This window comes from Castor canadensis, chromosome 5 (genome assembly GCF_047511655.1).
Source record: "Castor canadensis chromosome 5, mCasCan1.hap1v2, whole genome shotgun sequence".
In the NCBI taxonomy this organism is placed as follows: Eukaryota; Metazoa; Chordata; class Mammalia; order Rodentia; family Castoridae; genus Castor; species Castor canadensis.
The window spans coordinates 5,222,095-5,237,365 of record NC_133390.1 but is presented as its reverse complement, the minus strand read 5'-3'; the positions used below and the strand labels follow the sequence as shown (position 1 = coordinate 5,237,365).

Here is a 15,271-nt window from a genome sequence, read left to right as displayed (position 1 = left end):
CCATCTCAACATCCCACCCTCCTGACCTAGTGGTTACTCAAAGGCTCCATCTCCAAATTCCATCACTGCTTCAAGCTATGAATTCAAGTGTGCGCTCAGTCTTTGAGGGGTTGGGTGAGAATGGAGGTCTGTGGTCTGCTAGTCCCCAGGGAAACACTCCAGGACAATGTGTTTCCCTCTAGAGGCTGTCACGGTCCAGAGCAGATGCCCTAAGGCCTTTTTCTTTCTCAAAGGCCTGGCTCCTGTGGATGCTGGGCTTGCCTAGGAGAGAAACTGGTTTCACCAGCCCTGGGCTTTGCTGGAAGGCAAGAGGAGTGAGGTCCACCAGGCCATTGTTCTGCCACTGGGCAGGACAGTTCTGTCAGGCTGCAGCTGTTGGAAGAGGACAGATGAACAAGGACTGGAGTTTGAGATTGGCCTTGACTCTGAAGGACTTGAGGAAGGCTCCTGGGGGAGCTTGGAGGGCACTGCCTACTGAGCCTGGGCCAGGACTTCCTGTGTTTGGCAGCTCTTTGGGGCTGGCTAATGATTAATGGAGTGTGTTCCCTCCCCTGAGGCTGGGAGCTCACACCTCCCTGCACCTCAGTGTTGACAGCCTGGCCTGTGACAGGGCAGAGTGGCTCCAGGAGGAACTTCCTGGTACCTGGCGAGAGCAGCCAGGAGCCGTGGCCGGCCAGACTGGACTCTGTCTCCTGTGTGTGTGTGTGGGGAGAGAGGGACAGCAGCCAGGAAGGCTGTGAGGACAGGGAGGAAGTCTACCTGCTGAAGTAGGTAAGAGTTCAGCACATGGTTCCCTGGTAGCCATGTGTCTCGGGTGGGTTCATCCTCAGTGCCCTGCAGGGGGCCGTTTGCTGGCTGTCCAATAAATGTCTGGGACGATCACACTTGTGACATTTACTTTCCAGCTTCCAGAGTTAAAAATTACTCACGAGGACTGCCCTGTGAGCTCAGAAATTCCAGGCAGTTCTACCCAGCGAACGCCTCTGCAGGGGTGCTGCTAGGATTGGGGGTGCAGTTTCAAGACTCAACTGCTGGAAAATGAGGGCAGGTCCTGTGGCTCTGGGGACACTTTTGTAAATGCAACCATGCACCCCACAAGAAGACCCCATGAGAATTGTCCTCTAACCTCTACCTCTGGGCTCTTTGAGAAGGCCCTGAAGGAGGAGGCGTGTCCTGAAGGAGGGGGCTGGCCTTGATTGTGGGGTGCACAGAGCCACAGTCTCCAGCATGGAGAATGGAGGAGAAGCTCTGGGCCTGGCTATGCAGGAGGCTGAACGAGCCCCTTACTTTGTTTATTCCAGCCCCTTGTCTTCTGCTCTGTGTGGGCTTGGGCTCCTTGCTGGGCCTTCATAGGCCTTTTGGAAGTTACAATGTCAGACTACTTCCAGAAACCAGAAATAAGGGGATAATTGAGATCCCATTTTAATTCCTGAGGGATGGATGAGGCTGGTGGTCCCTTCCAGTTTTCTGTGTGTGTTTGCCTAGCCAGGCTGGTAAAGACTGGGTGCAGGGTTGAATCCTGTCTGTTGGATAAAACTTGACAAAACTTCAGATTTTAAGACGGTATGACAGCTTTTCAGCTAAAGGTAGGCCATTCATAATTCCATGTCACAATGGCTGAGGTTCAGGCCTGGGTCACAGTATGAAGGGAGATTCAACAACACCTGGCACTGTCCTCACCTAATGAAAACAGCGTGTCTGGTTTCGTCACACTTGAAATAAACTTTATGTCAATATGCCAATCCTATACTCCTTCAAATGCTGGATCCTCACAGGCCATGTCTGGTGTGACCTCACCACCTCACCACTGGCTCCTGGCCTTCCCTGCAGCCCAGCTGGGCCCTAACACGGATGTCTATTCTGTTCTCCATGACAGAGCCAATGGCCATAGCAGCAAGGTGTCCCCCCAGTGAGATGTGTCCTGGGCTAATCAGGCTGTCTTAGTCTGCCACTGGCCCAGACTGGTCATTGCAGATTGGTGGCAATGTGTCCCAGAGAGACTTTGGTTTATGGCTTGTTGTAGTTTCAATCATGCTGGGCTCACGCCCTGCACTTATCACTTTTGGTAAAACGTGTCACTTTCAGAGCCAGGCTGCTCAGTGTCTTCTTTCTCTTCTGCCGAGCCTCGCATTCCAGGTGGCAATTTCTTTCTCTGGTTGAGTTAAGTGAGCCTTGACAATTAGTAGATGATTTATTGGGCACTGTGGAACACTGAGTCTTGCTGGATCTGGGAAGACGGTGACGTCATTCAGGGTTGTGTCTGGCTGTTGGGTGACTGGCTGCAAGATGTATTCACAATTTTTCTGTCTCTTTGGGTCATTTCAAGGTGCTGGCTACTGCTGTAGTATTACAGCAAAGGTTTTCTGAGCCTAAAATTTTGACACGAGTAGCTATAGTTTGGGGCACACTGAAGTTTTCTTTCTGAATGCATCAGAGAAACAAAGGGGGTGAAAAGCTCCCATTCCTTCTCATGAGCTGGAAGTACTTGGTCATGAACTGGAACGTGATGTCTGAGTCACTGCACTCCTACACCCTCAGTTTTACTCAGCAGCTCCAAAATGGGCACAGACTGAGGGGTGTAGTTTTTTCTCCATTTCAGATCTTGTACTTCTGCTCTGGGTTTGACTGTGGGCTTTGCTTCCGGGGCTCATCAGAGAGTAAACCACAGCCCTGAACAGTGTGTCCACACATTACAAACCCCTAATGGGACCTGGTGCTTCCCATTTTGGAGGGACTGGGTGGAAATGCCCAGCAGGTGTGGATGGTGGCAGTTCCTCAAACATGGCTGGCATCGTCCCACCCAAGGGCCCTTGCACCTGCCATTTCCTTGGCTGGGAAAGCTCTTTCTGTAGATGTGCACATGGCTGTCAACTCATCTCATTCTCTTCAGAGGTCTGTCCCTGACCACCTGCTTCAAGTGATGGCCAGCACACCTTGCACACATGCCCTCCTGGTTCTGCTGCTCTCGTCACCTCCTGCCACCCTTGGCTGGGCTCTATAACCCACGTATTCTTGCTGTCCTCTGCCCCTGTGAGGATGTAAGCCCATTGTGGGTGGTGTATTCCTGGTGATGGAAATGAGACCCATGTGTCACGGCCAGCAGTTCAGAGTTCAGGGTGTATCTTCTGTGTCCCACCATCTACAGTGGCCTCAGGGTCAGGTCGTTTCTTAAAAAGATCCTCAGAATCTAGCTGCACCAGAGACCCCGGGCTTGTGTGAACACAGTGACTGGAGCCACACCCATCCCCCAGAAATGCTGACTGATCCAGTGGGCGTGGGGAGGCCCAAGATGTGCCTTTCTGCCATGGTTCCAGGTGAGGCTGCCACTGCCCTGCAGACAGCCTATCTGCCCAGGACACCTCAGTGGCAGATGTCCCTCAGTCCTGGTTGTCACCTGCCTGCTTTCTCTTCCAGGTGAGGAAGATCATGCAGAGATGGAGGGCAGCTGGAGAGGCATCCTAGCCATGCTGGTTGTCCTGATTGGGCTGGCAGGTAGGACGACTGGCGTGGCAGGTGTCCATAGTCATCTGCAGCAGTGCTATTCCTGCCACCCCCCAGGGATTCAAGTCCTGCTGTGGCTCCAGTACAGGAGGCCTCTGATGCCAACCTCGTCCTCATCAGGCCTCCACGGAGGGGGCAGGGTTGCCTCAGTACCTCCCACAGTTGTCCCACCTATTGAATATCTCTCCCACCTGCTTTTCCCCTCTTCACTCTGTTTGGCTTTACTCCCCTAGGAAGCCTTCCTAATTCCCCCAGCCCAGTATCATGGGGTTCCCAGGTCTCACATATCAAGAGTGAGGCCCACTATGAGTGATACTCAGGACTCATCATCATTGGTGAGCACACCCAGGGCGTCGGGTATGGTGGACTCATGAGCATCTGAGGCCTGTGTCTCCCTCTGGGTCCTACTCAGCTATACAGGATGACATGGAGAGACTGGGGTCCTGTGCATCAGCTGCTAGTTTAATCTGCTTTTCCCTGCTGGATCCTGTTATGGTAGTGACTCGAAGGCCTGTGCGCAATCCACCGAGGTGACCTTCCACAAACCCAGCCATCTGTGTGACCAAGATGGAGACAAGAGCATCCCAGGAACAGCTCCCTGTCTGACCCTCCTCTCCCTCCCTTCAAAGTGACCCGCTATGCTACTGTTAACTGCACAGACAGCCCTGCTCTCTGTACCTCTGTTCTGGATGGCAGCCTTTGTGTTTCAAAGCCTGTTCATGACAGCGTTGAGAAAAATGAAATGGGGTAGAATAGAAAAGAGAATGTCAGAGCGTGCTGCTTGCAGGGTGGACCGTTTGGTGCGATTTGAGTTTGGGTGTACTTACACCTGCAGTCCAGGAACACATGACTGTGGTGTTAAAAGGTATTTGGGAGCCAAGGTGTTCAGAGCGCTCCTCCCCGCTGCCTAAAAGGACACAGCACGAAGCATTTAGAAGGGCTGGTTACACATCTGTAGCGTGGAGTGGAAACAAGGTCCCTGGGAAGGAAGAGCTTAGGGACTGAGCTTGGAGTTAACAAGCCACCTCACCCTCCAATGCAGATTTTAGGGACACAGCACCCTACAGGCCCATTTCAGCCATGATTGTGAAAATCTCTTCCAGAGGTTTGGTAAGAGTAAGAGTTTGGTGAACTCTGGGTTGGGATTTGCTGAGAGAATTTTTCTGCCTGGTGAAGCTGAGCCTTTGAGGCTTGGATATGACTCTTCTGGCAGGGCAAGAGTATATGGGCTAATTCTAGAGTACACAGGGAGGTGGGGTCCATGCCTAAATTTGCAATGATGAACAAATTTGTAAATCTGTAGTGGATACTGAGCCCCTCGGATGCTTCATACAAGAGTCTGTGGGCAGAGCCATCCACGATGTTCCCAGGGCTCTTCTCAGACTTCTCCTCTCCTGTCCACCTTGACCATGATGGTGACATCACGCCTTATTTGTTCACTCAGTAAACATTCACTGAGTGCTTGCTCTGTGCCACTTGGCTGAGGCATGGGATGCAGGGCTGAGCAAAGCAAGCACAGTTCTGTGACCACAGCTTAGAACCTAGCATGGAAACGGCCTTACTTTAGACCAAAAATCAGCACAAAACACCACTGCGACAATTGCCTCAAAGAAACACCACTGTTTTAGAGCCCAAGTAGGGTGGTCTGGGAAGGAATCCCCAAGGAGGAGACACGGGACCAGGAGCTGAGGATGGAGACTGGCAGTCCAGGGTGCTCACTGCCTGTGCAAAGGCCCTTGGGCTACAATGAATTGATGAATTTGATAACTAAAGTAGGTCCAGGAGCCTGAGGGTGGAGTTGGAGCAAATATAAGCTGGAGAGAAAGTTGATGTGGGCTGAACTCCTCTTAAAAGATGAAAGTATTAAAGACTATCTGATCCTAAACGATAGGAATCTTTAAGTACTGCAGTGTGGAGGTGGAGAGGTACTGGATCAGACATGCTTTGAGACGTTCCCTGTGGCTGGAGACTGGAGAGCATTTGGATGGGGCTGGTGGCCCAGCAGTGTCACTGGCTCTTCTTGTCATAATCCCAGGAATTAGGCAGGCAGCTCTCACCCTGCCCTGAGATCACCTCCCTCATGTCTCACTTTTCTGCTGTGGCTCCCAACATCTGATGTGTTTTGATTCCCACCTTCTCCTTCCGAAGCTTCATCATCAAAACACTTCTCTCTGCCTCTGCTTTATGTTCTTTACTCCTGACTTGTAACCCACACCTCCAGCTCTGCTTTTCTGTTCACTACAAAGTTTAAGTGAGATCTGGGCTCCGGTGTCTAACTCCTATAATCCTAGCTACTCAGGAGGCAGAGATCAGGAGGATGGTAGTTAGAAGTCAGCCCAGGCAAATAATTGGCAAGACCCTATCTTGAAAATACCCATCACAAAAAAGGGCTGGTGGAGTGCCTTAAGTGGTAGAGTGTCTGCCTAGCAAGTGTGAGGCCTAGTTCAAACCCAAGTATTGCCAAAAAACAAAAAAAAGTTTGTGTGAGAGAGAGAGAGAGAGAGAGAGAGAGAGAGAGAGAGAGAGAGAGAGAGAGAGAAAGAAAGAGAGAGAGGAGAGAACGTGTGGGGTCTGCAGGCAGAGCAAGGAAAAGAGGAGTGTGGGACAATGAAGGGGGTTTGGTGTGTACCCTCAAGTCCCTGATGACAGGGAGACCACCAACTGTTATCTAGGCAGCCAAGAAAAGGATGGTGTTCGGATTGGGGTCAGTTTTTGAAGGACCATCAACAGGCTGGTGAGCACGGTGTCGTAGGAGTGACTTAAGCTGTGAGGATGTCAGGGTGGAAGAAAGGGACTTGTCAGCCTTGGTGGCAGCCAGTCAGCTGAGACCCCTGGTAGGGAGGAGAGGAGCAAGAGGTACGGCTGAAGGTGGGGATTCAAGAGTTGGAGGGGTGGTGTGAATGAGAGTATTTCAAGGAGGAATCTTGCAGACAGCAGGAGCTGGGACCTCTGCCATGGTGTTGGGTGAGGGGGACTTCTGGGCTGGGGAGACACGAGCTCCACCACTGTTCATTCCAATTTGCACCTCTCTTCTACAGAAAAAGGCAGCTCTGAGGGAAGGGGATCGGAGCTGAGGGGTGTGGCTGCTTGAAGTTCCTAGTTATGATTTTCTCATACTTGTTTTATGTCAGGCAGTCACTCAAGAGTCCCCACTGATAAGACACTGAGAAAGGAGGGTGGGACACCAAAGACTCACCAGAACAGCTTCTGAGTCAGACAGGGAGGTCCAGGGTAGGTCACTCAGGGCTCTAGAGGGGACTGCAGGTGACACAACTGTCAGGGAACTTGGCGCTCAGGATCCTGTGCTTTCTCTTCATTTAAAGGTCAACTTAAAGTCAAAGAGCCTCCCTCCAGCACAGCCCTCGCGCCGGCCTGCCTCCTTACAGCTGCAGAGTAAGGCTGTGGCCTGCTAGTGTCCCACGGCTGCTTGGTCACATGGGCAGTTTGTGGGTATTTAAAGACAGGCTTTGGAAGGGAAATGATCTCAGCAGTCACTCAAGGTCATGACCATGGGGAGGAGAAGTTGTTTCCAAACAGGTTTCCACCTCTGTTGGAGCTGCCTAGGTTCCTGGGGGCCAGTGGGTCTCACCCCCGTGTTCTCCCAGCTGGACCTGCTGGGCTCACACTTCCATCACCTTCACCCTTCTTCCCGTGTGGGGTGTAGGCTTGGCTTATCGTCCCCTTAGGGTGTATACTGGACCCTTTTTTAAAAAATGTAACTCAGGGGTCAGGGGAGGAGCCCAGTTGGCACAGTGGCCAGTGTGACTTCCCTTGGGGTCACTGGCATTCCTTCCTGTCAGTGAACAGTGGCTGTTCCTTCTTTCTGGACTTGCTCCTGCAGTGTATTCTGGGTGCTCAGTGAGGTGCTAAAGCTTTGTTATGTGTCTCTCAGGGTGACTTTTCCCCAGGGACGTTTAGGACTACACTGAGATTCTTTGAGAACCTTCCTTGCACCTGACCTCACACGGTCAGAAGGAAAGAGGGGAAGTTTGTTACTTGGGGATACCCAGTGTGGGCTACCTGGTGGCTTACTGAGATCAGACAACCCCAAAAGGGAATAGGAGTGCCTTGATTGACAGGGTGGCTGAGAGGAAGCCAAGGCAAGCCATGTTCTAGGGCATCTTCTGAGTGAAATCAGTAGGGAAAGAACCTGGAATTCAGAGTGGAAAGTCCCAAACACAGCTCCACCACTGTGACAGCAAGTCCTGGCTATTGCTGGTAGAAGTGGTGCTATTCTCTTGGCTTCTGGTGTTGCTGGCAAGCCTTGGCATTCCTGGGCATGTAGGTGCATCAGCGTAATCTCTGCCCCCATCTGCTCATGGTGCTCTTCTCTGTGAGCATCTGTGGCTCAGATCCCCTCTGCTTTTCTCTTACAGGGTAGCCAGGCTTGGGTTTAGTGCCCATCCTACATCCGGGTTCACTGAATCTTGAGGTCCTTCACTAATTCCACATGCAAATACTATTCTTAGAGGTCACCTTCTGAGGATCTGGTGACTGTGAACTTTAGGGGAGTAGTAGTTAAGCCAGTGCCACCCTGCTAGGGGAGGAGAGTGGAAAGGGGGGTCTGACAGTGGTCTTGTGCCCACTGGCAGCCCCTGGTTTACTGGGGGAGCCCCGGTGTGGTGTAAGAACCAGTAAGACCTGGAGGCTGAGCCGTCAATGGACTCCCAGGGGGTCACTGTGGTAGACCCAGGAGGGTTAAACTACACAGTTAACTTCTACAGATTTTCATTCACCACCATGAAAACCGGTTGTCTTCTAGCTTCTGGATCCAGTTATCAAATCATAGACGGTCCCAAGAATGCAACGGTCCTTCAAGGCTCAGAGGCCCGCTTCAACTGCACGGTGTCCCCAGGCTGGAAGCTCATTATGTGGACTCTTAAGGACATCGTGGTCCTGAGCATCACACCCCAAGAGTCCATTGTCACCAACAACCGCTTCACCGCCGAGAGCTATGACCTGGATGGCAACTTTGTCTCTGAGATGCTTATTCACGACGTGCAGCTCAGCGACGAGGGGCTGATTATATGCAGCCTGCAGAACAGCGACCTGACCAGATCTGCCTACCTTTCCGTCCAAGGTGAGTGCACAGAGGAGCCGCTGGCACCATCAGAGCGCCGGGAGGAAAGGAACTTCTGAAGTCCATGACTGCGTGATGAGCTGCGGTCTGCGCCCAGGAGTCACGCTTGTAATCTAATGCGTGTGCATTTATTCCCTCCCCTCCCTTCCTTTTCTTTTAATATTTTTATTAGCAAATAATAATTGTATGGGGGATACATTTTGACATTTACATATGTGCTTACAATATATCTCAATTAGATCATCCCCTCCCTCGCTCTTCCTCATCCCTTCCCTTCTTCTATATACAGTCTAGTCTTCAGCTTACATCTCCCTTTCTCCTTTCCTTTCTCATTCTGTCTTTCCTTTCCTTATTTCTTTCTCTTAGAAATGGGTTTTACACTTGTCCTTCTAATGGACTCTAGGCTCTAACAGACTTTCTGGAAATACATCCTGGAAATCCTTCAGGTCCTATTGCAGTCACTTTTCTTTGAAGGCAGTTGACAGTCTCTAGTTTTTCATACACTTGGTAATCCTTCTTCACCTATTTTAATTTTCAACTTTGAAATATGTTTTACTTTTTTGTCTTCTTAGGTGATTTTTCTAATCTCTTTCTCTACCTTGTCCCAAACCAAAGTGTTAATAATCAAAAGTACACCTTTGGGAACAGTACACCAGAAAAGGGAAAAACCAAAACTAAATACTTGATAACTTATTTTTCATTCCTTTTTTTTCTTTTGGAAAATTTTCATTCTTAAAGGTAATTTTGAGGTTCTGAAGATCGTGTTTCATAGCAAAAAAAAAAAAGTAAAAGGATGCTTTTACAAGAACCTAGAATATTTTGGGGAAGGGCAGTACTGGGGTTTGAACTCAGGACCTCACACTTGGCTAGGCAGGCACTCTACTGCTTGAGCCATGCCTGCAGCCCTCTTTGCTTTAGTTATTTCTCAGAGAGGGTTTTGCATTCTTGTCCCAGGCCCAGCCTCAGACCTTGATCTTCCTACAAATGCCCCTTGCAACAGGCCTGTGACCTGCCTGACTTGTTGATAGAGGTGGAATCTTGTTTTTTCCCCTCAGGCTGGCCTCAAATTGCAATGCTTCCAATCTCGGTCTCCTGAGTAGCTGGGATTACAGATGTGAGCCGCCGAGCCTGGTCAGGATCTGGAATGTTCTTATCAAAATTTGATCACCTTGCAGTTTTTAATAGGGTATTTATACAGTGTTTATAGAGGCACTGGGATGAATAGAGTCTGGATTTTTATGACAGCATTTCTCACCAAAGACCACACCATGTCTTTGAAATTATTTCTTAAACCTCTTTCTTTGCTTGCCTCAGAGAAATTTCCAAAGATTTTTTTTTCTGCATTTCTGTTGCTGTCAAATCAACTTTGATAACTTTTGGTGGAAAAACATGTCTAATCTATTTCCATTTGCATTTAAAAATTATTTTTTACTTCAAAAATATAGGTAAATTGGTGGGTCTTTGCTTTTGGGTATCTTTAATTTTGTGTGGTTTAATTACGGGCACAGTGTTGTTGAAATAAGTATTTTTATAAGGCTTTCTAGGATTACTGGCTAGTTTGCATGAACTATTATGGTGATGACAATTTGCGTAAATGGGAAAGAACACAGGAAAAAAAATCAAACATGCAAAGCCAGAGACATCCCCGAGACAGCTCAATTTCCTCAACCTTAAAATGGAGAGTAGCTTCCCTTGCTCACTTTACAGGTTTGCTGTGAGGACCAGGTGAGAAATGACTGGGAATAGTTTCAAGACTCCAAAAACCTGTCCAGTTTGTTGCATGTCAAGTCAGGGAGCCAGAATGGTGCAGATTAGGCAGTGCAGACTTGGGAGCCCAGTCACCTGGCTCATGCCCCAGCTTTGTTACAAATGGTGTGTCTTTGTGCACAGGACTAAGGGATCTTGTGTCCTGGTCCCCTCATCCTAGGGTTGTTGTGGCACCAAATGACTAGCTAGCTCTATGTGAAGCCTTTAGCACAGTGCATGGCTTATAGCACGTTCTCTGGGATCACTGGCTATTACTTACTGCATTCCCAAAAAAAGCCATTGTGCTAGGCATTTAGTGAAACTCAAAGATGGAGAGAGAAGGAGCCCAGATCTTGTCCTCAAGAGCCAACAGAGAGGGTGGGTATCACACATTGCTGAATGATAAGGGTGCAACACAGATGCTGGAGAATGCAAGGGATGGAGACAAACTCAGGTGCCATTGGGGCAGTTCTCCATAGACAAGGGACCATTCTAGAAGTGCTTCTTAGGTCAGCAGATGGCAGGCAAAATGGGGAAGAGGGGGAGAAGGAGGGCACTCCTGGACCAAAGTAACAGAGGATGAAAGGCATGGCTTTTTATTGCTATACACATGGCACATCAAATTTGTAAGTCCATGTGGCTCTGAAGCATCTTTTTCTAAAACTATAACTCTACAAATTTGTCTGAATATCTCTAAGATATTTTGGTTTTAATAAAGATGGAAGAGGAAGTGTCTAGGGATGTTAGAGCATTCTCCAAGCTCATGGAGAAGGAACCCATAGAGCTGGGACAAAACTCAGTCATGTTACTCTGATTCCACTAAGCTGAATTGTTATAGAAACGAATGTTCTGTGAGCAACATGGTCTCTCTCAAGGAAAAAAGAACCTTGAAGAAAAAGGAAACACCCATGAATTACTCAATGAGTATTTATTTCCTCCTCATGTATCAGTGAGGAAAATACAGACAGCTGATATAACTCTGACGTGAGTCATCTGAAATTTATGGGAACACATTTGTGTAGCATGCCTCTCACACTACTGGATAACCTTTATGAAAGCCAGCAGGGAAAAGTTGAATCCCAATTGTATATTGGAAAAGAAAATGCTTCAGGTTGCTGTGTTGATCTATTTAATGCCAGTTTACCAATTAATCACAGGTCACACTCTAGACCTCTTGTGTTTCCAGGAACACAAGGACCTAAGTTCAAGATCCTCTGTTATAATCTGAGGCAATACCACTCCTCCCAGTGTCCTTCATTGTAGACCCCTTCTCTGTAAAACGAAACAAAACAATGAATAAACAAAGGACCAAACCAAACTCCTTTAGACTTAAGGGGAAAATCCCTTTCCCACTCATTGTTGTATTTACCAGAGTGCTTGGATTAGCAATGCATCCCAAGAAAATATTCAGGAAAAGAATAATGGGATCTAGCATCAGATTATAAAGATCTTGCAGAGCTGGTCTGGTTCCGTGTGGTCTGGCACTCCTGGGCAAACCCTTAGCATCGGTTCTCATAATGATGCTAAGACAGTGGTTACCCTTTTAATTTTCATTCTGAGGAGTGCCAAGGGGAGTTTTCCACCACACTCGGGAAGGGCCACATGACTCAGTTGACCAGCATTTTTCTTAAGTATAATGGTGAGGAATCAGGGTTAGGTAAGAGATTAGCGAAGTGCAGATGCAGCAATGGAGTGTGATGTAGCGGAATCAAAGTTCCTTGGTGGAGTTTCAGATCTACATCCCAGCTGACCTTTAAGAAACCATGTTAGTTCAGCTTTGCTATAGTATCAAAGAGTATTCAGGATTACCTAAGGTTATTAACTACTCTGACATGATTGCAACTACATTCCTTATGAAGTCCGATTTCTTCCTTTTTTTAATTTTTATTTTTTTTACATCCTTCAAACAAAGTAACCTATTACAGTAGACTGAATGAAGAGCCAATGGACTTCATAGGGTCCAAAGTGTCACTCTCCTGTTTTTTTTTATTTTAAGGTACAATTCTTTTTAATGAAAGCATGCTAATTTATATCAATATGTAATGAGTTATTATTGCTATTTTAAAAGAAATATTTTAAAATCTTGTATTTAGAGATGACCCACATAAAGGAAAGGTCTTTGGAGTCCTTGGTGATTTTGTAGAATATAAAAGATACTATGATCAAAATGTTTGTGAACGACTGCTCTGGTCAAATTATCCCATCAACAGATAGAAAATGGACAACACTCAGTTCAGCCGCTTTCCCATGGTGATGGCACATCCAGGGTCAGAGCAGAGCTTTTGGTTCTCAGTCCAGTGTTCTTTTCCATTGTATTGTGAAGGTGGGGTTTGGGTTGTCACATGTTTTAATTTGAACATTTATGCATATTTGAATATTTCACCAAGGCTGTGTCTTTGCTGGGGCTAATCCTCAGGTTATTTTAGTAATTTGACAAAAAAGTATCATTTTTCTAAGAGTTATTTACAATGTGAATGCTGGCAGAGACAAGGGAGTTCCTAACTAAAGTTTAAAAAGAATTCCTCTGAGTTAATGATTCAGATATATGGTTTAGATTAATTGTTTTTGTTATTATATTAGATTCAATTTTGATTCTTTGAAAATTTGATTTAATTTATAATTGGAAACATTTTCAAGGTAATTGCAAAGAAAGTTATGTTTAAAAATTTGTGACTCCCCCCTCCCCAAATAAATAAAACAAATGTGACTGACACAAACTCCAGGAGAGACTTGGTTCCCATGAGGCTCTGAAGTATATCCTCCTTACCCTGAAAAAAATAGATTCTTTCCCTTTTTGCTTTTGCTTCTAGAACAGCCCAGGACAATTTTGTAGCTCCACTTTATTGATTATTTTTCTTAGTTCTTGATTTTTATTTATTCATGTTCCCTGCTGTTACTTATTTTCTTGTGACTAACTTCACCTCCTTTGAAGAAACTGGCAAGTATACAAAAGACAGGGATCAAACCTGATTGAGGTTTCCTGGGACAGACACAGCCTTTTGGGGGCTTGGAAAGAAAATGTCATGAATGTGATTTGCAGCAAAAACTGGAAAAAGAACCTGGGTGCTTTCATTCCTCTGCCTGTTTCTCTCTTTCCCCTTCAGTTATGGGAACACTGCACATCCCCAGTGACAGCCTCCTAGTCATTGAGGATGAACCCTGTAATGTTACTTGCCAAGCACTGGGCTGGACCCCGCTCCCAGATATTACCTGGACGGTTGATGTCCCAGTCAGCCATTCTGGCTATTTTTCCTCTCTGGAGCCTGGTGATGGTCACAGTGCAGTGAGCGTCCTGACACTCACACCACAGGGCAATGGGACGCTGACTTGTGTGGCTGACCTACGGAGCCTGCAGGCCAGCACGTCTGTGACTGTGAACCTGACTGTGGTCCAGCATCTGCCCGGTAAGTGAAGACTTTCTGCATGATAGGAAGCTTGTTTTCCTGTGTCATGCTACTTCATCAATAATACCTGTGAAATCGCGTGGTGACCTTGACCTCAGGGGATGGCAATGAGGGCAGTGATGGGTGCTGTGGTTTAATGATTCTGTGATCTCATCTGCTTTTATCATCCATCTCCAAGAGTTTTTCTTTTTCCCAATTACACAGGAGATTCATTTAGAAGTCTTGCCATTATCGATCAGAAGAGAACATCATGTTCAGAAACAAATACTTGAATTAAGTTTTTCTCTGGAACTTCTTCTTGACACCATTCCAGTTTGGACCCCGGGCAGACAAGAAGCAAATTCTAAAATGTGGGGAGGGTATTCAAGTTCCTCTGGGGACACTAAGGATGTTTCATTTTCACCCAGCAAGTCCCCAAAGTATTTGAAAATACCAAGTCTCTGGGTATTGCTTAGCTTGGTCAATACTAATCTTCGATCCAGAGGGATCTTCACTCAGGTCCTTGACATAGCAGAACTCTAGCCACCTGCTTTGACGGGACCCTCAGGGCCTGTGAGCAGGAGGTGCAGGGGAGGATGGGTGTGCTCAGGCCTGGAGATCTCTTTCCCTTTCCCTTTCTCTTTCTCTTTCCCTTTCCCTTTCCCTTTTCCTTTCCCTTTGTCTTTCCCTTTCCCTTTCCCTTTCTCTTTCCCTTTCCCTTTGTCTTTCCCTTTCCCTTTCCCTTTGTCTTTCCCTTTCCCTTTCCCTTTCCCTTTCTCTTTCCCTTTCCCTTTGTCTTTCCCTTTCCCTTTCCCTTTTCCTTTCCCTTTGTCTTTCCCTTTCCCTTTCCCTTTGTCTTTCCCTTTCCCTTTCCCTTTCCCTTTCTCTTTCTCTTTCCCTTTCCCTTTGTCTTTCCCTTTCCCTTTCCCTTTGTCTTTCCCTTTCCCTTTCCCTTTTCCTTTCCCTTTGTCTTTCCCTTTCCCTTTCCCTTTCCCTTTGTCTTTCCCTTTCCCTTTGTCTTTCCCTTTCCCTTTCCCTTTCCCTTTGTCTTTCCCTTTCCCTTTCCCTTTTCCTTTCCCTTTGTCTTTCCCTTTCCCTTTCCCTTTTCCTTTCCCTTTGTCTTTCCCTTTCCCTTTCCCTTTTCCTTTCCCTTTCCCTTTCCCTTTCCCTTTCTCTTTCTCTTCTCTCCTCTCCCCTCCCCCATTCTCCCCTGATCTTCTTTGGAGCTGGGGATTGAACCCAAAGCCTCATGCATGCTAGGCAAGTGCTCTACCTCTGAGCCACACCCCCAGCCATGTAGACTTACCTTAGCACCTTCATCTCACAAGAGAGGTAGGGGGCCTGGAGACAAGAGTCTTACTTTGATCAAGGTCAAATAGCTGGATGGGGCAGAGTGGAGCCTAGAAGCTACACTCTTGGTTCATATTTTTCCCACTATGAAAATACCATGAGTTGAGGTCTTTCAAAGTTCACAACAAACTGTGGCCAAAACAAAATTAGTACTGGAAATAGCAGTACTAATAGTAACTATTAGTTACTAGTACTTAGAGGTAGTAAGAAG

At 47.3% G+C, this 15,271-nt stretch overlaps 1 protein-coding gene across 3 annotated transcripts in view; it reads left to right on the top strand.

Annotated features, from left to right (window-relative positions):
* Window positions 1–563: 563 nt before the first annotated feature.
* Window positions 564–15,271, top strand: part of Igsf5 (immunoglobulin superfamily member 5) — a 41,343-nt gene continuing 26,635 nt past the window's right edge. Inside the window, exons 1-4 of one of the 3 annotated variants that reach the window (XM_074072623.1) lie at window positions 564–767; window positions 3,415–3,492; window positions 8,264–8,581; window positions 13,432–13,731. In XM_074072623.1, the coding sequence (XP_073928724.1) occupies window positions 3,435–3,492; window positions 8,264–8,581; window positions 13,432–13,731 (676 nt within the window). In that variant the 5' untranslated portion in view covers window positions 564–767; window positions 3,415–3,434. Of the gene's footprint in view, window positions 772–3,414; window positions 3,493–8,263; window positions 8,582–13,431; window positions 13,732–15,271 lie in introns of all 3 variants that reach the window. The other 2 variants (XM_020187479.2, XM_020187480.2) reach the window with 2 other exon arrangements.